This window comes from Galeopterus variegatus, unplaced genomic scaffold (assembly GCF_000696425.1).
Source record: "Galeopterus variegatus unplaced genomic scaffold, G_variegatus-3.0.2 Scaffold8749, whole genome shotgun sequence".
NCBI classification, from domain to species: Eukaryota; Metazoa; Chordata; class Mammalia; order Dermoptera; family Cynocephalidae; genus Galeopterus; species Galeopterus variegatus.
Window position 1 is genome coordinate 39,936 of NW_007734860.1, and position 25,377 is coordinate 65,312.

General features: G+C 37.4%; 1 protein-coding gene across 2 annotated transcripts in view; it reads right to left on the minus strand.

Annotated features, from left to right (window-relative positions):
• Nucleotides 1-6,268: 6,268 nt before the first annotated feature.
• The window catches only part of HNMT (histamine N-methyltransferase), a 40,559-nt gene continuing 21,450 nt past the window's right edge, over nt 6,269-25,377 (minus strand). The window contains exons 3-6 of one of the 2 annotated variants that reach the window (XM_008593129.1): nt 18,835-18,942; nt 17,668-17,798; nt 15,213-15,306; nt 6,269-7,156 (exon numbers count right to left, since the gene is read on the minus strand). In XM_008593129.1, the coding sequence (XP_008591351.1) occupies nt 6,801-7,156; nt 15,213-15,306; nt 17,668-17,798; nt 18,835-18,942 (689 nt within the window). In that variant the 3' untranslated portion in view covers nt 6,269-6,800. The remainder of the gene's footprint in view (nt 7,157-15,212; nt 15,307-17,667; nt 17,799-18,834; nt 18,943-25,377) is intronic. The other variant, XM_008593130.1, reaches the window with a different exon arrangement.

Consider the following 25,377-nt stretch of genomic DNA (forward strand, 5'->3'; position numbering starts at 1 on the left):
GAGGGGGGGGGGGGGGGGGGGGGGGGGAGAGAGGAGCAAGAAATTGTTTAATGGACACAAAATAATGAGTTAGGAAAAATAAGTTCTATTGATTTCCAGTCAAGCTAGGCAGCTATAATTAATACTAACTTACTGTATGTTATCAAATGGATAGAAAATAGAAGATCAAATGTCTTCAACACAATGAAGTGATAAAGTTTTTGTAATGATGATTATGCTAATTATCCTGATGTGATCATCACACATTGTATACAGGTGTTGATATTCAAATCCGTTGCCTACATATATGTACATTCAATTACGTTTCAATGATAAAAAAAGAAATTCTCTTGTTATGGATGCTCAATAATTCAGGATATGTTTACACAAGATCAAAATAATAGATCAATTCATTGGGATTGTCCTCTCCTGCCCAAGAGACCAGGCCACAGTCCTACAGGTGCCGATGTTTAAAGATAAAATATTGTTGGGCCAAAATTGATCAAGTCAAGTAGGTGCTATCTTCATACTAGAGTCACCAGATGAGATCAGTCCCTGGGAAATAGAGTGAAAATTCAGAAGATAGGAAATAGTTCCTATATGAAACCTGAAGAGGAGAGAAAGGGACGGAGAATCAACAAGGGTCAAAATTAAAGGTAACAAGATGTAGTGGTTATGAACATGGTCTCAGGTTAATTTGTGTGGATTGGTATTCTGCCTCCACCAGATGTGATAACGTGGAGACGTTATATAAGCAATTTAAACCTCAGTTTTCTTTTTTGTGAATGGAATAAAAATAGTAACTAACTCTGTCATGAACTTGTAATATGGATTAGACTATGTAATGCATACACTTAATATAGTGCCTGACACATAATAAGCCCCCAATAAATATTAACTATGAGTATTATTAATGTGGAGTCCTTAAAATTCTCTGTGGTTTGTTTTATTTCACAAAGACTCTTCCTCCATAATTAACTCTATTTCAAGACAGAACTTTAAAAATTACAGAAACCCAAGAAAATGGAGGGAAGGAGCCAAGCCAAAGCAGCTTTTGCTTCCCCATTCTGAGAGCACACACATGGGCAACCCATGTGTTGCCAACCTTGCCCAGACAAATCCATCCCATGAGGCTTCTCCTGGAGCAGTAAGTCCTGGCTAATTTCCTTGTTCCACTTTCTGGATAACTTTTATACAATAAGAAAGAAGTCCAAACTTCTCGCAATCAGCCTTGGAGAAATAGAAAACCTAACAAAAATAATAATAAACAAACCACAAGGACTGTAAGGCACCTCCCATTAAAAGCTATTGTGGGGTAGATGAAGCCTCTTGGAAAATGTAACAAAACAGCAGCAATAGCTTGACAAATAAGCAAAGGCTGCAATGTGCTTTTGCTGATAATAAGTAGCATGGAACAACTGCCTCTTCTACAAAATCCTGGGATTTATGTCCAGTCTGCCTGCACTGAAAACTAGAGTATTAACTCATGAAGCCCATACATCAACACATGTGGAAAAAGGAATCAAGGTCTAGAAATGAAATTAGCATGAAATTAGTTAGCTGTAGGACATAAATAGAGGTAATGACATTTGCCTGCGTCTTATGAATCAAATGTCTTTGGAGAACTCACCAAGCTTGGACTGCAGCTCATGACCCCTGTGATTTATTTCAACATTTTCTATCCTAGGCAGGTTGTTTGCAAAGTCCTTCAAGTATCATTAAGACAAATCAAGAAACACAGATAATTCTTCAAGAGAAGAATATGATCATGGGAAGACACCGCTTACACAGAATGTCCACAATGTGTCACTGCAGCCTCCAGAACAATGCCTCACTGTATTTATTAATCCATTGCTACAGAGATTACAGTGATCTGACATGGAACCCTAATGAATTTTTGGCATTCTTGGAAATTGTGACTGCCATTGCCCAGGGAGCCTCTTAAATCAACCCCCCTCTTATCCCAGTTGCCTTTTCATGCTGTATATCACATTGAGAAATGGAGTACATGATCCGTAGCTTTGACTACCCTGCATTAGTCGATCTCATACTATGGATGCGTATTGCACAGTGTATGAATCATATGGGAGCTAGGATATGGTGACAGACAATATAAACATGAAGTTGGTAATGCCTGGAACCTGATAGGAAAAGAGGCTGAGAAATATAAAGAAAAGTCAAGGCAACTGGATAGGACAACCCAGGTGTTTGTGACTAGCTTAAAACAAACTTACTAATGAAGTGTAGAGTTTAGAAAGAATTTTATTTCATTATTCAAGGAGGTGATTTTTTTTTTTCATACTACTCTTTGATACTCTAATCGCTGCTTCTTCCCTTCTGTAATCGGATCCCGTTCTGTTTATAGATGGACATTTGGGGGTAAAGGCAATTCAGTTCCATTTAATCTTACTCTGCATTTAACATAAATGAAGACCATTAAGTTTAATGTGCCCAGTATATAGATGCACAGCAATGAAGTCAGAAACTATGGGTCTAGCTTACTTCCAGTTACTGACTTGCTTTGAGAGCAGGGATAAGCTATTTCACTTATCAGTAAATCAGTTTCCTCACCTGCAAAATGGGATAACAGCTAATCTTGCTAACTCATTAAGTAAGAATCAAAGGACATCTTACATGTTGTTCTAAATAGGATATTTGGGAAGCAAAAGGCAGACTCCCACAAGGATACCTCCAAGAAATGGGTGTGTATTTTCATGATAGACATAGACAGAACTGGAAAAGGCCAGGACCCTTCTTTGAGTTAGCTCACCTCGCATTCAAAGGATATATGGTTTTATTCTGCTGGCATCTCTCATTCTCTCTGCAATTCTACTCCATTCCTCTCCTTCACATTGTGGCACTGTACTGAGGTCTTCCACATGTGTCTCACATGCCACTTGACTTAAATCCATCACATAACTTTCTGCTCAGCTACTACAGAAAGCCACCCAGGCTCCATACTGTTCTTCAGGTATGTCAAGCTCATTCCCACATCGGGGCCCTTGTATGTACTTCCTTCTTCTTCAAACGCTCTCTCCCAGCTCTCCGCATGGCTTGCTCCTTCACTCCATTTACATCTCTGTTCAAATCTCACCTTTTTAAGTGGCCTTCCCTGACTACTCTACATAATAGTACAACCTCTAGGACTCTTTTCCCCTTATTTACTTTTGTTCTCTTAATAGTGCCTATCGCTCTCTGACATATGGTTATATTTTGTCTATTTAACCCTTTAGAAATCAGGTGACTGAGGTCAGAAACTTTTTTTTCCCCTGCAGTAGCATCTTTGCTTAGAATAATCCTCACGACTAAGAGGTATTCAGTAAATATTGGTGGAATGTATATTTTATGAATGAGTGAATGAGTGCCCAACTGCCCCAGATTTGTAATTCCAAATTTGTCAGAGGAAAATTTAATGGATCTATTTCATATTTTTCGAGAGACTGCTCCAATCAGTTACCGACTGATCCGTGAGGTACCATTCATGTGTCAGCTGCCACCCCTTGGTCTAATCAGACAGGGTTGAGATGGCGCCGTTCACACAGTACAGAGCATAAGCACTTAGAGCGTCAGGGGCTAAGGAAGGCAGATCCCTTAAAGTGGGGCTTGAGTGGCCCAGCCCTGATGGTACTGTGGACTTCCTGGAGCACCGGCTTAGCTCTGATAGATGCAGAGGGGCTACAAACTTTTGCCCAAGAATCTCAAGGTTGGAAACAAGGTTGACTCCTCCAGGTACCAGCTCCCTGAACTCAGTCATAGCAGTCCTCAGTCTTGAATTTTTTATTTACTTTGGATTTTATATTGAATTTCTATAAGCACCTAATAATAACCATTGTTAATATTTTTGAGTATTTCCTATGAGTCTGGCACTTTATGAACATATTTACATAGCTTAACTCCTGGAATTTTCATGACTATCCTCTGAGGTAGGTACTAGGATTCTCTTCACTTTGCACATGATGAAATGTGAGAATACAGAGAAAATAAGTTTCCTGAGGTCATTGGTGAGTAATTAATACAACCAGTATTTAAACCCAGGAAGTCTGGATCTGCAGCTCCATCTAACAAGGCTATTTGTATCCATTTTTTCCTCTGTGAGACTTAGTAAGAAGTCCTTATTTTCTTAGAAATAACATGTTGAGGTAAACACATGTAAATATGCTTTTAAAACAAAAAAAATTGCACGTGTAAGATATTCCTATTAAATAAAGATTTAAAGTATATTAAATGTACATTTTTGTGCTGCATGATCTTTGCATGTCTAACTGGTAGGTATTCATGGGGATTTTTCTCTTAAAATAAGGCTTGTGTGTTCATATTACATTAAACTAAAGGAGGTGAAAATTTATTAATTCATATATTTTATAGTAAAGGCTTTTACAGGAATGAAAAAAAGGCTACATTTATAAACACCAATTTATAGACTGCTGTTCTTTTCTATCTTTAAGTATGTTAGTTTTATTTTTCTTTGCTTTTGTACATGTGCCTTTTACAAAAAAATACATAATTTGATCTGTAGAGTCTTGATTTCTATCTTTTTGCTGAAATTGTTCAAGGTCATAATGGCCCCATATCCATCAATCTTGTGGGCTTCACATATTTCCTCTGTCAGTAGTACATATCAGTATGATGGTTCAGTGTTCATAGTCAGGAATTGATTGTATTACTGTCATTTCATTTGTTGGAACTTGTAATTCAAGAGAAATGAATAGAGTTGTCTGAGAAAAGAGAGCAAGGTCAGTCAGTTTTAGTTATTATGAACAATAAAACTTGGTAATATGTTAGTGTAAATAGGCTCTCTGAGCCAGTGCACTCCCTGGGGATGCTCTAGGGGGTTAGGGAGGGGAATTAACTCTTTTAGACTATACTCCAGCATTTGATGGTAGTCCCGTAATGTGAAAAAGTGAATACAACACTGAGTTGAAGGCTTCCTCACTGAGAGGATAAGGGTTCATGAGCTATGTAGTAAGCCTTACTTTCATTCTGTTTCTGATAGGGAGTAGTAATTACTTTAAAAAATTACTTGTTAATCATTAAATTACTTAATTATTCACTTATCTAAAGAAAAGTACTGTTTTTATAAAAACGATAGAGCCCTATTATTAAAAATAAAATAAGGGACATAAAATAAGTTTTCAAAAGTCCCCTGAAATCGTACTGCCCAACGATGACTCCTGGACTTAGAGGAGGACTTACCGCAACATGAGGAACTATAAAGTATCAAAACATAATCAAGGGCTGGCCCCGTGGCTCACTAGGGTGAGTGCAGCACTGGGAGTGCCGAGGCCACAGGTTTGGATCCTATATGGGAATGGCCGGTGCACTCACTGGCTGAGTGTGGTGCAGACAACACTGTGCCAAGGGTTGCGATCCCCTTACTGGTCAAAAAAAAAAAACCAAACAAACAAAAAACAAACTCAAGGTTTTCTAGAGAGTAAATGGTAAAAGGTGTATTTCAAGCTACTGGAGTTTTTTGTTTTTTGGTAAATTTAAAAATACCTTCTGGCTATTATTTTGGGGAAAAAAACCAGCTTGTTCTCAATTCCACTCTTATACAAATTTCAAACATATTAAAAATTTCATTTTTTAAAAAAGTGATACTATAAAATTATTACGATAACATGCTAGTACTAACGTATTTCAAAAAGTTCATGGAGAAACAGAATTAAAAGATAATATGAATCTTTCCATGAACTTTTTTGAAGTATCCTTGCATTTTAAAACCTTGGTTTCGGGCCGGCCCGGTGGCGCACTGCTACAGTGTGCTGCTTGGGAGTGCGGCGGCTCTCCCGCCGAGGGTTCGGATCCCACATACAGACCGGCTGCTCACTGGCTGAGCGAGGCACGGGCACAACACAGAGGGTTGCGATCCCGTTGCCGGTCATGAAAAAAGACAAAAAAAAATGAAAAAATAAAAAAAATAAAACCTTGGTTTCGGGCCGGCCCGGTGGCGCACTGCTACAGTGTGCTGCTTGGGAGTGCGGCGGCTCTCCCGCCGAGGGTTCGGATCCCACATACAGACCGGCTGCTCACTGGCTGAGCGAGGCACGGGCACAACACAGAGGGTTGCGATCCCGTTGCCGGTCATGAAAAAAGACAAAAAAAAATGAAAAAATAAAAAAAATAAAACCTTGGTTTCAGAAGGCTTTTTAAAATGTGTCAGAAAAAGCCTAAATTTGGCTGAGTAAAGTAGAAAACCATCAGTATATCAAAAAGAAACAAAATACTATTAAATCATAGATAAAAGTACAAGAGAAAGCAAGATGGAAAGAAATAACAACACATGACAAAGTTAATTTTGTAATATTCTAAAAGTACTTACTCTTAATAACCAAAAATAAGATAGAAACTACAATAATGTACAAAGACAAATACTTCTTCACAAAAGAGGAAAAACCAATAAATATAGTTTCTTAGTGTTCGAAGTATCAATAAGTATGCACTTCACTAGAATTTAAAGAATCCATAGCATATATTTTATTAGAATTCTAGAAAATTTCAGTACAATCAGCAAATGGAAAGGATTTTATTGTCAATAACCCAGTGAAACTCATTTGTCTCATTTTTCCAACTTATGTGGTGTTTAGCCTCTCATGGTCTCTCTACCTGGACGAGGACAGGATAAGACCAGCAGTATCCCACATGATTCTACATGGAAGTCCAAGATTGTCTTGGAATTTTCCAGATTTCATATATGATATGATGCTCTATCTACATTATGATTTTTAATTTTAATATAGAAATAAATTTGTAATTTTAATATAGAAATAAATGATCAACATTGTTTAGAACACAATTTTTGAATACACTCTTGTGATTGATTGTTATGCCTGAACCACTATGAAACTCAGAGTATTATTAAAAAGAACCTTCCCCTCTTTCTTAAAACTAAATTCAGGCTCTTGTAGATCTTTCATAATTTCTGCTTTGAGATCAGGTGGTGCTGTTGTGCTAAAGTTGCAGGTTTCAGTCAAAAAATCCCAAAGCAGGTCTCCATTTTCATTACCATCAATAAAACAGTCAGATATGTCCATGGTAGACAGAAGGTCATAACACTCATACTTAATGCCCAGGTTGTCCAGCATCTGGGTGAGGTCAGACGACGTGACATACTGGCAGAGGTCATCCAGGGGAAGGCGGGATCCATACTTTTTCCACAGCTTGTCCCAGCCACTGTTTCCTGTGCAATAGAACATAGTTCAGGCTTTCATTTATTCTTTCTTTTATTTACCTTCTGCCTGATTCTTGGAATAAAGCAATGAAGAAAGTAATATTCTTGCCACTTGTGGAGCTCACAATTCAAGGAGTGTGAGGGGGATGGAGAAAATTAAATAAGTATATATATCTTATGTCAGATGGTAATAAATGCTAGACGGAAAATTCATCAAAGTAAGGGATAGGGAGGGCCAAACAGTTCGATGGGCTGCTATTTTATCTAGGGCAGTCACAAAGAGTCTCTCTATTAATGTGACATTTGAGCAGAGACCTGATAGCAAGCCACGTAGACATCAGAGAGAAGACTACTCCACGTAGACAGAAGAGCACTGGCAAAGGACCAGAAGCGGGAATGTGATTGGCATGTTTAGCAGCCAGCCGGGGGCCATGCCCTGGCAGTTGCTGGCAGCGGTGGCAATGTCAGCTGCCACTCTCAGGTTGCCACCACTTTAAGGGCTTCTCCCTGGCGCAGCACAGGTGGAGAATGGAGGATGCCAGGCTATTCCGTGGAGTGGAGGAGCCAAGGGCAGCCCCCTCCACCCGCATGCAGGCAAGAAACAGAGTGCACCTGGGTCCTAGGCAAGGAGCGCACAAAAAATATGATGTCCTTGGGGATGGCCCACCACAGCCCCACCAGAGCCATGGCTGCTGCAAAGGCGGCTCGATGCTTCTGCAGTAGCCACAGCTACCACGCAGATGGCCCACTGGACACCGGACTGCAGTAACACATGGAGAGACACCAGCAGAGACATGAAAAAGAAGATGTCTCTCCCCTCAAAGTCCACTCCAGCATAATAGAAGAAGCAACTGCTCTACCATGCCCCTGTTTTATTTCTGCTTTTAGTGATTTCTGTCTTCTCTCTTTTTTTCTTGGTCAGTCTACACAAAGGTTTGCAAGTTTTGTCGATGCATTTAAAGAATCAAAAAAAAAAAAGACTTAAGCAGTCTACAAACCACCATTGACATAATATTTTAATCAAACATTAACTTTACATAATTCTTCTAGGGTATAATAATCTTTATACATAGTGTAACTTGTTAAATATGTAACTATCATTCATTTTCTTTGGCAGCCTATGTTATCGGAGATTGAAATCAAACTCAAAACTCATTTCACATTATCATCTAAGTTTTCCTTACTTTATTTCTTTTCTACATCTCTGATGACAGTTTTGAATTTTCTAAATCAGATAGTTAAGAACATTCTTGTTTTCAAGAGTTCATCACAAATACATTTCTATATTATTAAATAAAATAACTCCCATGTTTATTGCAGCTATATTTACAATAGGCAGCTGATGGAACCAACCTAAATGTCCATCAATGGATGACTGGATAAGGAAATTGTGGTATATATACACAGTGGAATATTACTCAGCCATAAAAAGAATGAAATTCTACCATTTGCAACGAAATGGATGAGCCTGGAGAAAATTATCCTAAGTGAAACAACCCAGGTATGGAAAGAGAAATACCACATATTCTCACTCTTAACTGGGAGTTGAATCCATAAATAAACAAATGAAGAATAAAGAGAGACAGAGAGAAAGAAAGAAACAACAATCACAGTAACAGAAAACTAGACATGGAAAAGAGGAGGGAAGGGGGCTCATGAGGAACTGGTCAACGGACACAAAGAATGACTGAATATTGTAATGATGAATAAGCTAATTATACTAATCTAGCCACCACATGTTGTACATAATTACTGAAAATCAACATTGTACCTCGCAGGTATGTATAATAAAAAATAAAGTAAATTAAATTAAAAATGTTTTAAAAAGTGGAGTACAGAGATGGGGTGGTATTAGAGTTCTTTCTGAAGGTTTTCAAACTACACACACTATCCCTGTCCCCACACTCCATCTCTTGCCAGTAGAGCTCAAAGCTTAGAGACCACCACTTTGGAAAAACATAGACTTGGGTTTGATTTCTGGCACTTACTAGTTTGGGCAAGGTGATTGACCTCTAAGCCTCAGTCTCCTCGTCCATAAAATAGTGACAGTAATAACACCCACATCACGGGATTGTCACAAGGATTAAAGGGGATCATGTGCAGAAAGCATTTAACATGATGCTTAGCATGTAGCAAAGTGCTCAATCAGTGTTAGCTATTATTATTAGGAAAGACTGACTATGGAACAGAATTGAGAATATATTTCTTTATCCTGTATTTTTCATTTGAAACAGAGAAAGCTCTTACGTCTTTATTATAAATTATTTACCATTATAAGCTGACCTTAGAAAACTCTGTAGTGCCAGTTTCATTTGGTGTATTTTTCAATGAAGCGAAGCCATGAATTAAAAAAAAAAAAAAAAAAAAAAAAAAAACAGCCAGGAAGCCAGCAAGATTGGAATTGAGTGAGCAAGAGATTAAGAGGGAGAGTGGAAAGAGATGACGCTGGATGGGGGTGGGGGGAGAGGATGAGGTGCTAGATCCTGTGCAGCCAGATGGGAAAGCACTGCAGCGCGGTCTAATAGACCTTTCTGGACTGATTGACGTGTTCTATATCTGTGTTGTCCAATGTGGTAGCCATTCACCACTTGTGACTATTAACCATTTGGAGTGTCGCTAGTGTGACTGAGAAACTCAATTTTAAGTTTTATTTCATTTTAATTAATTTCAATTTCAACTTCAATAGACAAATGTGGCTTCTGTATTACATGGCATGACATTAGAGTGACCTAATTTACATTTTAATAAGGTCACTCTGGCTACACAGATGAGAATAGACTATAAGGGTACATGGACAGTAGCGGGGACAATGGCAAGAAGGCTACTGAAGTCACTTGGATGATATATGATGGTAACTTAAACCACTGAGCTGGGAGGCAAAGAGAAGGGGTTGCATTTTTATGTATTGTGCTCCTAGATCCAAAGAGGTTTGCCAACAATTTGGATATAGGGTGTGAACAGAAGAAAAGAGTCACTGATGACCCCAATGGTCTTTGCCTGAGCACCTGAAAAGGTAGCATTGCCTCTACTGCAGATGGCAAGACTGAGGAAGGAGTAGTTTTAAATGCATCATCAGGCACCTGGTTTTGGAAATATAAATTTGAGTACCTATTGAACATTTGGATGGTGATAGGAAGAAGGCAGTTGCTTACATTAGTCCAGAGTTCAGAGGAGAGCCTCTAAGAGTAAAAATTAAAAAATGGAAAGAAAGAGCACCGTAAATAATTTACTCAAACCAAACATAGGGTGGCCTCTCGTGCCTATTAACCACTTAAAAGATTCTGCCTTGGACTGCCAGTAACTAGGTTAATTTCTACAAATGTTTCCACAACTTTAGAAGATATATTAGCAATGTCTGTTGTATTTAATTTAAAATCCAGCCCATCACAGAAGCTAAGAGATGCATCATCTGAGGGAGAGAGACTTAGGCTGAACCTTCTTCAGACACTTCATGAATGAGATGAGGCTTGTTATTTAATCACTTAGATCCTCAGTTTCCTTGTCTGTAAAATGGGGATTACTATACTTACCTCCAATGCAATCACAAGTATTAAATGAGATAATTTAAGTGAATCATTGCACAATGGTAAGCATGCAGCAGATGTGTAATAAGTGCTTATAAAATAAATGAATTAGTTTGCTGGTGTATTTCCACTGGTTGTAATTTTGAGACTGTAAAACAGCAAACCTGCTGTTTATAAATCTGTAATAATAACAATGAGCTTCTTCTGTTGATGAGCTGTCTAATATATGCATGCAACATACATGGTCAGTATGGTGCAGTAATTAACAGCACAGTCTCTAAAGCCTGACTGCCTGAATATGAAGCCTGGCTTTCTCTGTTACTGGCTTTATGAACCTGTATCTCTCCTTTATCATCTGTAAAACAGGGATGATAATATAATCTATTCATAGAATTGCTCTAAATATGAAGTGAGTTCATAAAGTAAAGGCACTAAGAACTATGACTGGCATATAGAAAAGCTGCTGAAGTGTTAGGTCAACGCAATATAAGACAGAAATCTACATGTTATATGTGCTTCCAGGATTAAAAGTAAAGATTTCAATGTCTTGAGGTTTTTGGCCCCCCAAATCTTCTTTATCAGCTAATGAAAGTAATCGACTCTCCAGAAAAGTACACCAACAATACAAACAGTTCTGCAGATAATTATAGAATGCTCTAAGACCCTTGGCCCCTGTCCATGTATTATACTAAATTCCCAGATTTAACTAAACACAAGAGACTATCCAAGACAGTTAACAGTAAATAATAAATAACCTGGAGAACTGATGTTCTACTATTATTTCAGAAGAGAGAGGGGGATAATGGCAGGATATGCTCTAGGAGAAGGTGGAATTGAAATGAAGCAAAAAATAAATAAAATTTCAGTTCAATGAAAAAAATGAGGGTCATGAGTATGTATTAAAAAATCTTTCTTTCCAAAGACAGCAGATTGTCTTCCTAAATAAAAGTTTGCCTGTGAACAAGACTTTACAAGAAAATTAGCAAGTCAGTGGTTGAAGAGAGGCTCTGCTGTCATTATCATTATTTTTCTAACCTGGCAGAGAAAAAAGAACTAAACACTAATGCAGAAAATGTGCTGGTGTCAATGCTGTTCCTTGGTGCCATTTCTGAGCTGAGCAATTATGCACTCTCTGACTGAGGCATTATCATAATGCCTCTCGGTGGGCACAACATATGCTGTTACTTTTGTCTTCAACATGATATAAACCAGTTGGGTTTTTTTCCCCCGACTGTATTAAAAATAACACACAGTGATTTGCCTCCTTCCTTAGCCAGGTAAGGAGAGAACGGACAGAAAACTGCAGTGATCTACTTCTGGTTCATCTCCCTTAACCAGATAGGTTGCCTTTTACTTAGCAACTCTCCTAACCGATCCCTGGCTACAACATCTGCAGAAAAACATGCCACTGACATCATTTTTGTGTGGGATATATCTTATCTAAAAAACAAAATCCTGATTGCAATGGTTGTAGAAAAAAATAAAAAATAAATTTTAAAAATCCACCTCTCTTGTTCTTACTACTCTTCCTTTTCATCTCCAAATCAAATCTTTCATCTTCATATTCAGGAATTTCTGCTAGTTTTTCCTAAATGGATATTCACCGAGCTGGGCTAGCTCTTAGGAGCACAGAAAAAAGGTTCTTTTCCCTCAAGCAACATGTATTCCAATAGGCTGACCTGTAAATGTCATCATTTAATTCAAATTTCAATTTTTCTTTCTTTTCCGATAGTTTCACTTGCTTTTGTCTGGTTATTTCCATGTGCCATAGGTTGCATATGCACTTGCGTATGTATACCTTCTTTTTGAGACTTTTATTCGTATTTACTAAATCCATCTGCAAATCTCCAGAACTTTCTATGTTCTCTGATTTCATGTCTATTATGTAGCCAGTTTTAGCCAAAATATATTCTCTTTTTGGGATGGATGTTCAGAGGTATTTTTAATTCCAATATCATAAGAACAAAAAACAAAACCCCAAAAATTATTCAGTTTAATTCAAACACATTTACTGAGTATTTTCCATGTGCCAAAGGCTTTACAAAGATCTGGGAATAGAGATGAGAGGCAGAGATCCTGCTCCCAACAAATTCTCCTGAAACTCCCTTCATGCCTCAGATAGGAAACTTAGCACATTGCTGAAGGTGTTTACATGTCTGAATCCTCCAGTAGATTAGGAGCCTTTCAAAAGCAGAGGAAAAGTGATGTCTAGGAACAGTATCTATTAACAACGTTTTCCTCTTTGGAACAATTGTCTTCTATGCTGTAAGCAATAATAAAGAATTGTGAGCTGCATATTGAGAAAATGAATAAAATATTTCCACCATCAAACTATATTAACTTAACAGTTTTTTTTTTTTTTGTCTTTTTTCATGTCCAGCAACGGATCGCAACCCTCAGTGTCGTGCCCGTACCGGACCGGGACCGGCAACGGGATCACAACCCTCGGTGTCGCGCCCACACCTCGCTCAGCCAGTGAGCGGGAACCGGTCTGTACGTGGGATCCAAACCCTCGGTGGGAGCGCTGCCGCGCTCCCAAGCAGCGCACTGTAGCAGTGCGCCACCAGGCCGGCCCTAACTTAACAGTTTTTGATTCAAAGTACTTTTTTAAAAAAGCTAATTGATTTTGAGTCTTTACTCCCTTTTTTGATTTTTCCCCATGTATATTTGCATAGTATATGTATTATGTGTGTATTCACATAGTACATATGACCAACATATACAGACAGATGTAATATAATATATAGGTTTGAGTATCCAGAAATAGGCCTTGAATAAACTAAGACTCAGACCAAGTCTGCACAGCTAAGTGACTCAGTGCTCTTGCTCTAAGTGTCATCAGACATGCTACTGGCTTTGTTTTGGTTTTCAAATTTCCTGATGCCAATTAGCCATGGATTGTATCAATTCATTCATGATATAGCAGAATACTATATCTGTAAGGGCACTCCGTCAATTCTCATTTGCTTGCCGACTACTTATGCCCCTTTCTAAATCTTAGGCTGACTTTTTCTTATTGGTAGATACATACTCATAGAATGCTTCCTCCTAGCGCCCAAATATTTAACTTCTGAAAATATTTTAGAACAAACTGAACATAAATAGGAAAGTGGATTCATTACATATCTTCTGGATGAATTACTATTACAGTTTGTAATATCTGTTCTGCATTACTGATGCAGAAGAATACACTGCCTACAATGTTGACAACTAAGTTTACTTTTGTATTTCTAAATGCAGTATAAAGTGCTTTAGCCAAGTGTCCTCTAATTTAGAGAGAGGTTAGTAGAAAAGATCCAGTTCACATAACCCTTTCTAAATGGGAAGCCAGACCACATAAATGAGTATTTTTAAGTAAGTAGAGATAAAAATAGTATATCCAACTGTTCCCTTTGGGAGGAGGTCATGTAGAGAAGTTCTCTATTGCCAAACTTCCACATAAGTTCAAGCTCAGGATTACAGGCAACAACCATGTTTGCCATCTTTAAATCTATTCCTCATCTTTAAAAAACTAATTTTGTGACATATGGCTTTTGAGTATGAGGTCTGCTGTAAGCTTAGGAAGATAGATAATGTTGTATATTTAAAATTAACCTAATAGCACTGAGTGGGCAACCTATAAAGACTGCTGAATGAAAGAAGTAAGGAACAAACGACATCAGCAGTGTCAATGCTTCCTTTTCTAAAAATGTTCTTATGTTCTCTGTGTGGTACTTACTATATCCCTGGAAACAGCATCACATGATCAAATGCCTTCTTTGAAAAATAAAACATCTTCCCAAAACAAAGCAAGAGCATCACTTTTTTTTTTTTTTTCTTTTTGTCTTTTTTTACTGACCGGTAATGGGATCACAACCCTCGGTGTCGCGCCTGCACCGGGGACCGGCAACGGGATCGCAACCCTCGGTGTCACGTCCGCACCACGCTCAACCAGTGAGCGGGAACCAATCTCCACATGGGATCCGAACCCTTGGCGGGAGCGCCGCCGCACTCCCAGGTGGCGCACTCTCCAGTGCGCCACCGGGCCGGCCCAAGAGCATCACTTTTGATAGGTATTTCAGAAAAGCTACAATAAGCAACGGCTAATTGTTAATGGCTCTAGTAATGCAAATTAACCAAATATGATGGCATCCCAAATATTTAAACCTTTATTTACTTATTAATAAACATCACAGAGGGAAAAGTGACACTTAAGCAACATAAAATAGGTAAATACACATTTACTATTTTTATTCTCATTTAAAAACTCCTATTAGTTGAATTTACTCTAAGTTATATAAAAATAATTCATATATAGAAGACAACGACATATTTTCCCAGGAGAAAGGAGTAAACAGACGTTTAATTCCACCACATCTGCTAAATTAAGAGCTGTTGTGAATGACTTTCCAGATACCATGAAAATTAATTGACTTTGATCAGAGACCAAGGCAAGAATTTCATAACAAAGACAAAATATACCAGCTTTCTTCAAACACATAAATCTATGCATACATACGCTATTGCTGTTTTAAAATTCAGGCTGAATGAAAATAACTTACCTGACACAAGAACAGTGAGAATCATAGCATTAGTAGCTAAGAGACTATGGAAGAATTTCAGGGTAGCTGGGATGTCTCTTACATAATACAGCATCTAGAAAGAACAGAAAAGAAAAATGAGGCACTTCTCTAAGTTGAAGTCTTTGTTGCTTGGACTAGATACTCACTAGAAAGTTCGACTTTCAAGTTGCATAGATTTTTATCCAACAAAACACTTAAGAAATATAAAGATTAACGATGTTATACGGAGAGAGAAAACAATAATGTGAAAAAATATTTGGGGAAAAGGAAAACTACAGTATTTGCTCAGCTAGAGCCAAATAGTTCTAAATTTACTCTTCTGGCTTCCACAACACAGACATTTATAGCTGGAGACACTTAGTCTCCATTCCACATGGGAACACTGATCCTGTGCCTATTCTATATTTTGTGAATTGTAGTTCTTCCGGGAAAAGCTGTCACCATAAAAACAGATCCCATTTCATGGAACGTTGCTTTAAAATTAAGCCTTGTGCACTAGCTTCTCCATATGCTCACAGATGCTTTTTTTAAATACAAAAAATGTAATGGGCTCTGATGTTGAAAGATTCTCTAGGAAATTGGGCTGGATAAAGCATGAGGTTACATGCTTGATCACAAGGTGTTAGGCCCACCTATTTTTAACCATTCTGGACCAATCTTTAGTGAAGCGTAGGCCCTTCCACCTAATACAAAGAGTTTAGAATTATGCATTGGCATTGGAAAATTTTTCCTAATGGCTTTATCTTTGGAATCCACCCTCACAGATGCCTCCTTCTTATATCTCATCTTCATAACTCTTGGACAAGAATTCAATATTCCATGTAGCATGCCCATAACATAATTAATCAAATAAAGGGAAAAAAACTTAAGCTATGTCTCTTTCACATAAATGAATGAAATAAAATGGACCTGCTCATGGCCCATGCTGCCTCAGGGACCATATCTGGTATCATGTCATTCCATGTTGTCCACTTCAGGGACCAGAGAAAGGTACCCAAATACAGCTAATCAATAAGAGTGCTAAAAATCTATGACATAACCTGGCTAAAAAGGGAGGTGGGCCATAGCAGGTGCCTTGAATTTTTATCTAGGAGACACTGAGATTCTCTGTGTTGACAGTGAATATCAAGTTGGAAAGATGTCAGGAGAGTGTTAAGACTATAAGCAGCAGTGATGAGACAGAGACACAGCACAGAAAAGTGCGGAGGAAACACAGAGGGAGAAAGAGGAATAGAATAGTGATGCAGAAGGAGGCAGAGCTGCTGTAAGAAAGAAAGCACAAACATGGACATTTTGAGAGAAATAAGAGAAAGAAGCTGACCCTGAAGCCACAGCATTCTATAACACAGAGAAGAATGGAATCCAGCGCACAAGTGGAGGGATTGGCTTTTGATAAGAGGAGGCCTTTGTAATCAGATGGAAGAAGAGGATGCACACAAGTGCAGCTACTTTTGCAAGTTTAAAGGGCGGAAGTTGACTTTTCAACCAAAGGTTCCTATTTTCTCTATACAGTATGAAGTGAGGTCATGAGCTGGGAATGAGTAGTCAGGAGAGGTTACAGAAAAAGTAAAGAGAAAGCAAAGTTATGAAATAGTTATGTGAGGATGTGGGAGAGCAAGTCTGATAATAGAGAAACATCCCAGGCTTGCTGGGCAATGTTAAGTACTCCCTTATAGGTAAAAAATTTTATCAGTTAAGGGAGCAGAGATGTAGTATTGCCTGGATATGTCAACCTTAGAGTCATTTCTTCTTTTGATTTCTTATAAGTTTATTCCTTTGGGGTGACTATGGTGTTTGTTGTTAATTGACTGGTATTTCTAAAACTATGCACATCTCCCAATGGTAGCCAACTTCCAAAGTCTATCCCTTTTGCTAACCAGAAATATCAGTGATTCCTGGAAGTCCAGTCCCATGCCATCTATTTAATAGTCACCCCCTTTCCAAGAAATACATGAGTTAGTCTGTCAGTGCTGGACAAAGGAAAAAACTTTATTGATCTGAAGCATCACTTAACCTGTCCCTTCTGCCACGTATGCACTAGCCAGGCCACCTGCAGAAGGCAAAAGCAAGAGGATTCAGAAAAATCTCTGGGACATTGGTCCATTAGAGCTACTGGAGAACTGTGTAGGATATGTTAACACTCTGTTGTCCTCAAATCTACATTTGATGCTAGAAAAATTAATTAAGCCAACATCTCTAAAAAATCGATAACTGTAGAGGTATTTTTAGTACAGAAAACTGGCTTTATGAATGTTAAAGAGAATCTTAGTGTTATCGCCATCTTTATCCTCAATTCGGACAGACAATGCTCACTTGTAAAATTAGAAATAGAAGATTTTCATTTTTCTTACAAAATTTAGAATATTAGGTACTCTTCATACATATTTCTGAAAAATCTCCTTTCTGAATGTAAATTATAATAAATATTTCTTACCTGAATCATATGAATAAAGTCCCACTTTTGAAGCTCATTTTTCTCCATCACTCTATTTTGATATTCAGACGATGTCTCCTTATGCCAAGCAAACTTTATGTTCTCGAGGTTTGATGTCTTGGCTACAAGCTCTAAAATACAGAGAAGAGGTGGCACACCATCAATTTTAATTGCAAATGTGGAACCCATTTCCATTTAGAATTTTAATGCAATCAGTGTTATATACATAACAGATATAAAGCATATTTTTCTTTTTTACGTAGCTCTGGGAGACCACAGAGTTCATTCTGCTTTTTTTCTAGTATTACATAAAATTAGAGGTGAAAGGAAGAGCCAAGAAGAAATAATTATAAGAACGCTGAGCAGATAGGTTATATTATCTTACTGTTAATGAGGATTCAACTGGTGAATCTTGTCAAAGAAAGTTCATGTGAAACAGGTTTTATGGTTATGTAACTCAAGAATAGGGAAACCACAGCATGGGGGCTATACCTGGTCTGTCACCATATTTTTGTATAGACCACAAGCTAAAAACATATATGTTCTACTTCATGACTCGAGGCCTCTGTTATTCATGTTTCATTTCATTACATTTTTAAATGGTTGAAAAAAACCAAAAGGAGGATAATATTTCATATGTGAGAATGATATGAAATTCACATTTCAGTGTTACAAATAAAGTTTTACTGGAACACGCCCATGCTCATGAGTTTATGTATTGTCTATGGCTGCCTTTGGGCCACAATGGCAGAACTGATTAGCTGTGACAGAGACTGGCATTCAAAGTCTAAAATATTTACTATTTGGCCCTTTTTAGTAAAAGTTTCCTGACTCCTGCCATAACCTACTAAGCATAAGCTCTTTAAAGATTCTGTTTAAATATTTCTGAGTGAATAAATGACTTTGTCCCTAAGAATAAACATCAAAACTAATAGTTGATGATGACTGGGAAATGGATAAACAGTCAATAGAAAAGGAGTGTAATTATTCACTGTTCACACTCTGAGATGTTTAGTCATGCCTGCCAAGAATTAATTAGGTTCTTCTCCCAATAAGTTTACAAAGAGCATACCACAGTAATTATGTTATTAATCACTTAAGGAAAAAAATGTGAGCTGATGTCTTTGGAGATAGAACTTGGCATATGGCACTATGGGTTACAGGTACCTTTGTACTTGGTGATTTGTTCAGCACTCGGTTCAACAACCTCATTGTTAATATGTACTCCTGGGTATTGAGCCTGGACTTTGGAGAGAATGTGAAGATCAATTTCACCTAGAAGATAAACAGTACAACAGGTCAAATCATTCCAGAAAGAAATGATTAAGAACAACTTGAGCTGATTTATTTTCTGCCTTATCTTTACTAGGAAAGCCTACCATAAAGAATAATGCTCAACTGTCACCCTGCCACTATGCCTGTGATACAGAACAGCTAGGTTTTAAGTAAGAATAATAATGTGATCTGAGGAGGGCTATGAATGCCATTCATTCATTTATATAATATTGATTTAATATCTATCACTGTATTTCATTAAATCAAAGATGCCACTGATTGTAGGAGGCAATCACCATTTATTTTTATTTCCTTAAGTCAGAAAAAAACACTGTTAAGTATAATTTTAAGGTTTTATCAACTGGAAGACATAACTTAATATCAAAGATATTAAAGTATGAAAAAATGATAAAATAAGTTAGGCCAGAAGAATACCAAAAAAAAAGTCAGATTGAAAAAAAGATACAAACGTATGTCAGGTACAAGAAAAGGGAAAAAAAAGTCTGTCACACTTCTGTCCTGAGAAACACCATTGTCTAGTGTAAGAGAGACACGGAAACAACCCTGGCTGAATTGGCCAAGGTGAGAAGAGAGAGCGTACAGGAGAAGAGGCCACAGTGATGAGAGCTTCACAGAGATCACTCTCGAGCTCCATCTCTCGGGGTAAGTGGGAGTTAGCCCAGAGACTTCGGGGAAGTGAGGGACAGCAGGTAGAGGGGACAGGATGCCAGAGGCATGAAGTCAGCAAGTAGAAGAGTTTCCATGCAACTATCAGCAGTTCAGAGTTCATAGTATGTTGTGCAAGGCAGAGCCACCAAGCGAGAGATGATCCCAGAGAGGTAAAGGAGAGATTATGAGCAGAATGGATATTTATTCATTAATTCATTCATCAACTATTAATTTACCATTTACCAGGCACTGCACCAGGCTCTAGAAAATGATGATAAGAAGAGTGGGTAGATCCTCGTCCTGATGGAAATTCTGCCTGTACATGATAGTGTGAGAGAGATGGTGGTAAGCCAAATGGACTTGACTTCCAAACCTGTCTTCTCCACTTACTAGGTGTGTGTGACCTTGGGTAGTTTGCTTTGCCTCCTCAAGTTTCATTTTTCTCATCAGAAAAATAAAAATAATAATAGTACTAATTTATTAGTCATGAGGGTTAAATGAGGTAATGCATATAAAGCGCAGTGCAAAATAAAGTTTGCACTAAATTAATGTTAGTTGTTAATTATTTTTATTATTGCCATTGAGTCCCTCTTTTAAAAAAATATATCTCTTCTCTTTCTATTGCTGATGCCTCCAACTGAAGTTCTGCTCTTTTATTCAATTATGTTGACTTTCATTAAAATGGAAATACCTCCTGGCAAGATTAGCATATGAAAATGATGTTAGTCTTTAACGTTTAGGCATATATGACATTCACACAATCTTTCCAATGTTAAACATGGAAGGCAGCGTAAGTATAGGTCATAAGACTGGGGGATCTGGAAGGAAGAATGAGATGAGAAAGGTAAACAAGAACAGAAGAGGCGAGTCTAGGAAAAGAGGGCAGTCACATGGCATAATGAGAGCCCCCAGCACTAGTGACAGGAGACAGTGGGTGGGTGGGAGGAGGAGGGTGGGAAGGAAGCTGAAATGAGGGAGGAAGCAGCTTATGCGACAATTTTCTCCAAAGCCGGCACTACTTATGTGAAATCTTTTATTTCTTCTCTAGTAACTACGCTGCTATTTATTGATCACCTAGTATTTGCCAAACACCATTCTAGGCACTTTCCTAGAACACCTCACTTAATCCTGACAGCAAGCTCCAAGATATTATTCCCAACTGGATAAAGTGATTTGAGTTTTTTGACACTCAGGGAATATTGATATGTCTAAAGTTGAAGGTTCATCTGTCTAAATCTAAAGTGTTTGTTCTTCTAACTACTTCATACCAAGAAATAGACACCAAATACTAAAAGGACATGAAAAGTCTTCTCTCCAGCAACTATATTTTTGAAGGAAAAAATAAAATAAATAAGGCAAAAGACTGATAAGAATAGTTGTGGGCTAATGAGAAATAGAAAGATTCCAGCTTACTCCAAAGGACAGAAGCCAAAAGTTCTGTTCTTGCCTCTATCAGCCTAGCCATACATTTTAAATAAAAGATCAACAATTATCAGGAGCCCAAATTCAACATTTTGAGAGGGATAATTGAAATGCAATCATTTTCCCTTGGGGCTTGATAAGCTCTACTTCTTCTGAGATGGATCTGGATATTTCAGATCTTCCCAAATAACAGAATGTATTTAGCACAGCCCAGGGCATGTTCAGAGCCAGGCAGTCCCTCCTCTGAGGGCACTGATGGAGAACACAATGCTAGAATTGCAGCTAACATATGGAAACCATGGGTTTATGTAGCAGTAAATAGTTTTTTTTTAAAAAAAAGAACTATTTCAAATAGACCAATATAAAACAAACATCTTCAATACAGACTATTTCAAAAATTATAATAATTTTAATTCTTTTACTTCCAACTCCATTCTCCAACTCTCATTCTCAAAGGTATCCTAGATTGGACAATAAGTAACACCACTATGTTCACAAGGCACTTATTTTCTGCACTTTTTCTTTTTTATAATAGACTCTGTTATTTCTTACTATATATATATATATATGAGCTAATAGACTCTATTATCAATAACTATATCTATCTATATCTACCTATATCTATATATGCATATATGTGTGTGTGTATTTGTATGTGTATGAGTATATATGTATATAAATATATGTATAGATACATGTGTATATATAAATACATGTGTGCATATATATATCCATAAAATATAAAACAATACACAAAACATATCCTGCATTGCTTCTTAATATCTCTCAGAAATAGGAGACATGTATTTTAAAAAATAACTTACATCCAGGATAGTTAACACATTGCAGAAGAATAAAGCTGGAGGACTGATACTACCTGACTCCTAGATTTACTATAAAGCTACAGTAATCAAGACAGTATGATATTGGCAAAAGAATAGACAAATAGTTCAATAAAACAGAATAGAGAGCCCAGCAATAGACACATATAAATACAGTCAACTGATCTTTGATAAGGGAGCAAAGGCAATACAATGGAGCAAAGACAGTCTTTTCAACAAATGGTCCTGGAACAACTAGACACCCCTACATTCAAAAAAATAAGTTTTAACATAGACTTTATGCCCCTAACAAAAATTAACTCATAGTGGATAACAGACGTAAGTGTAAAGTGCAAGAGTGTAAAACTTGTAGAATATAACATAGGAGAAAACCTAGGTGACAACACCAAAGACATGATCTATGCAAGAAATAATTGATAAGCTGGACTTCATTAAAATTAAAAATTTCTGCTCTGTGAAAGACAGAGTCAAGAGAATGAGATAAGTCCCAGACTGAGAGAAAAGTTTCAAAGAACACATCAGATAAAGGACTGTTATCTAAAATATATAAGGAACTTTTAAAACCGAATAATAGGAAAACAAGCAGCACAATTTAAAAATGGACCAAATACCTTAACAGAGACCAAAGAAGATACACATGTGGCAAATAGGTGTATGAAAAGATGATCCACATCATATGGAATCAGGAAAATGTCTATCAAACAAATAAATACCTAGAATGGCCAAAACTCAGAACACTGACAATAACAAATGTTGGTGAAGATGAGGAGCAACAGGAACTCTTATTGTTGGTGGAAATGCAAAATGGCACAGCCACTTTGGAAGACAGTTTCTTAAAAAGCTAGACATACTCTTGCCATATGACCCAGTAACTGTGTTCCTTCGTATCTCCGTAAAGGAGTTGAAAACTTATGTCCAAGCAGAATGTTTACAGTGGCTTTATTAATAATTGCCAAAACTTGGAAGCAACAAAATGTTCTTCAGTATGTGAATGAATAAACTGCAGTACATCGAGACATTATTCAGTGATAAGAAATTAGCTGCCAAGCCATAAAAGACTGGAGGAACCTTAAATGCATACTCTTATTACCAACTGAAAGAAGCCAATATGAAAAGGCTACATACTGTATGGTTCCAACTATCTGACATTCTTGAAAGGATAAAACTATGGAGATAGTAAAAAGATCAGTGATTTGCAGGTGTTGGGGGTAGGTAGATGAATAGGCAAATCACAGAAAGTGTTTAGGGCAGTGAAAATACTGTATGATGTGATAATGGTGGATGCATGTCATTACACATTTGTCCAAACGCAAAGAATATAAAACACTGTCTTCATCCAGTTCTGCTGCTATAACAAAATACCTGAGACTGGGCAATTTATAAATAATAGGAATTTATTTTTCACAGTCCTGGAGGGTGTGAAGTTCAATATAAGGCACCAGCAGATTTAATGTCTGGTGAGGGCTCTGACTAGGTGTCCTCACATGGTGGAACGAGCGGAAGGGGCTAGCTAGTTCTCTCAAGTGCTTTTAAAAGGTCAGGGATCCCATTCATGAGGGTGAAGTCCTCATGACCTAATCACCTCTTAGAGGCTCCATCTCTTCATACTATGACCTTGGGGATTAAGTTTCAACATGAATTTTGGAGGGATGCAAACATTCAAACCATAGAAACACAAGAGTGAACCCTAATGTAAATTTTGGACTTCAGGTAATTATAATGTGTCAACATAGGTTCATCGATTGTAATAAATATACATCTCTGTTAGGGGATGTTGATAACAGGAGAGCTATGCATGTGGTGGGGGAGGGGAATATGGGAAACCTCTGTACCTTTCTCTCAGTTTTGCTGTGAACCTAAAACTGTGCTAAATAATTAAGTCTTCAAAAGAAATTTTAAAAAGATTTTCATAAACTTCTTCCCCAGCAAAAAAAAAGGCCACCAGATAGCTCAGATCTTCTCTCATATATTAGTCTAGTCTAACTAACCATTTAGCATTTAGTTATAAGAATTTTCTTGAAATCTATGCTGTTCATTATCTATCTAGTTACCTAGTCACCTAAAGTTAATCTTTCCTTTATCCTCCTTCCATGACCATCAAATTTTCCTACTGAATGTTTCTTTACTTTCTGTTTTCTGTCCCTTCTAGCAATGCCCTTCTTCAGGCCCAAATTATCCATCTTTTGGAATACTGCAATATCCTGAAAGGCCAGCCCAGCTCTGGTCTTGTCACCCTCAAAGCCCTCACCATGGCAACCACTATAAACACTGAGCTAACTGGGCCCATCATTTCCCTGCTTAAATCCTTCTAAGGACTTGATCAATTGGATTAAGGTCAAGCTCCTTGACTAATTGAACAATTTGGGTCAGTTTGATCAACCACTCAAAAGCACCCTGATGGGCTATCAGACCCATACTACCGTAAGTCTGCAGTAAAAGAGGTTCAAACAACAACAAAAGAAGGAGACCATTTACTCCTTCTCAACTGAACCCTCCTGAGCAGGAGCCCTAACACTATGAGTATGTTTTGGTATCAGGCATTAAGTGCCCTATAAATGCTTTTAGAGAGCAACAAGCCAAAGTAATGTGCAAAAAGGACGGCAGAGGGTAAGCCAGATTTGGATCAATCAAATAATTCAGAAATTGTCAGGAAATTCACTGGTAAATGAAAGAAATGTGGAAGTTAACAGTCTGCTTTTATTGTATGTTGCAAAACTTTCTGGGAATCTTAACTTTGAGACACAGCAAACAACATTTAAGGAGAATAAGGCAATACATGCTCAGTTTATAGTCAGTCTCCTTTCACATGTGACCTCTCATTAGGTATTAGCTGGTCACAACTAACAATTATAGACGGCTTATTTTTGACATCCTAAGCCTTGAGATACATAAAACACCAATAATTGTTTGGGCTATCTAAAGCCTTATGAAACAGTGACATATTAAATGTTTCCCCTTAAAGGAACAAAATCTGCAGTTTCCTATGACAAAAGGAGATATAATAGACAACTCTATTCCAAGAAGTCATCCCTCTTCTCTTTCCTTTCCTTTTATCTTCTCTTCTCTTCCCCTTCTGTGAGTAGCAAAGCAAATTAATGATTTTGGAGTCCGTACATGCTATGATGATTTTTTAGTTGATTAATGTGTAGAATTTGAGCAAAGTTAGGCAACTCCAGATACATACCAGCAAAAATCAATAGGTTATAGAGAACTTCATTTCAAATACAGTGTTTAGAATGCTACGATTTACAGTCAGTGGTTATCTCAGGATGGTGGAATTATGTTATTTTTAATTCTCCTCCTGCTTATCTGTAATTTAAAATGTTTCTACAAAAGTTTATTTTTGAATTAATTATTTTTAAAGTGTTCATTTCCCAATTATAAAGCCCTTCTGTGATGGTTAATTTTATATGTCAACTCTACCATAGAGTCTCCAGATATTTGTCTAACCATTATTTTGGGTGTGTCTGTGAGGGTGTTTCTGGATAAGATTAACATTTGA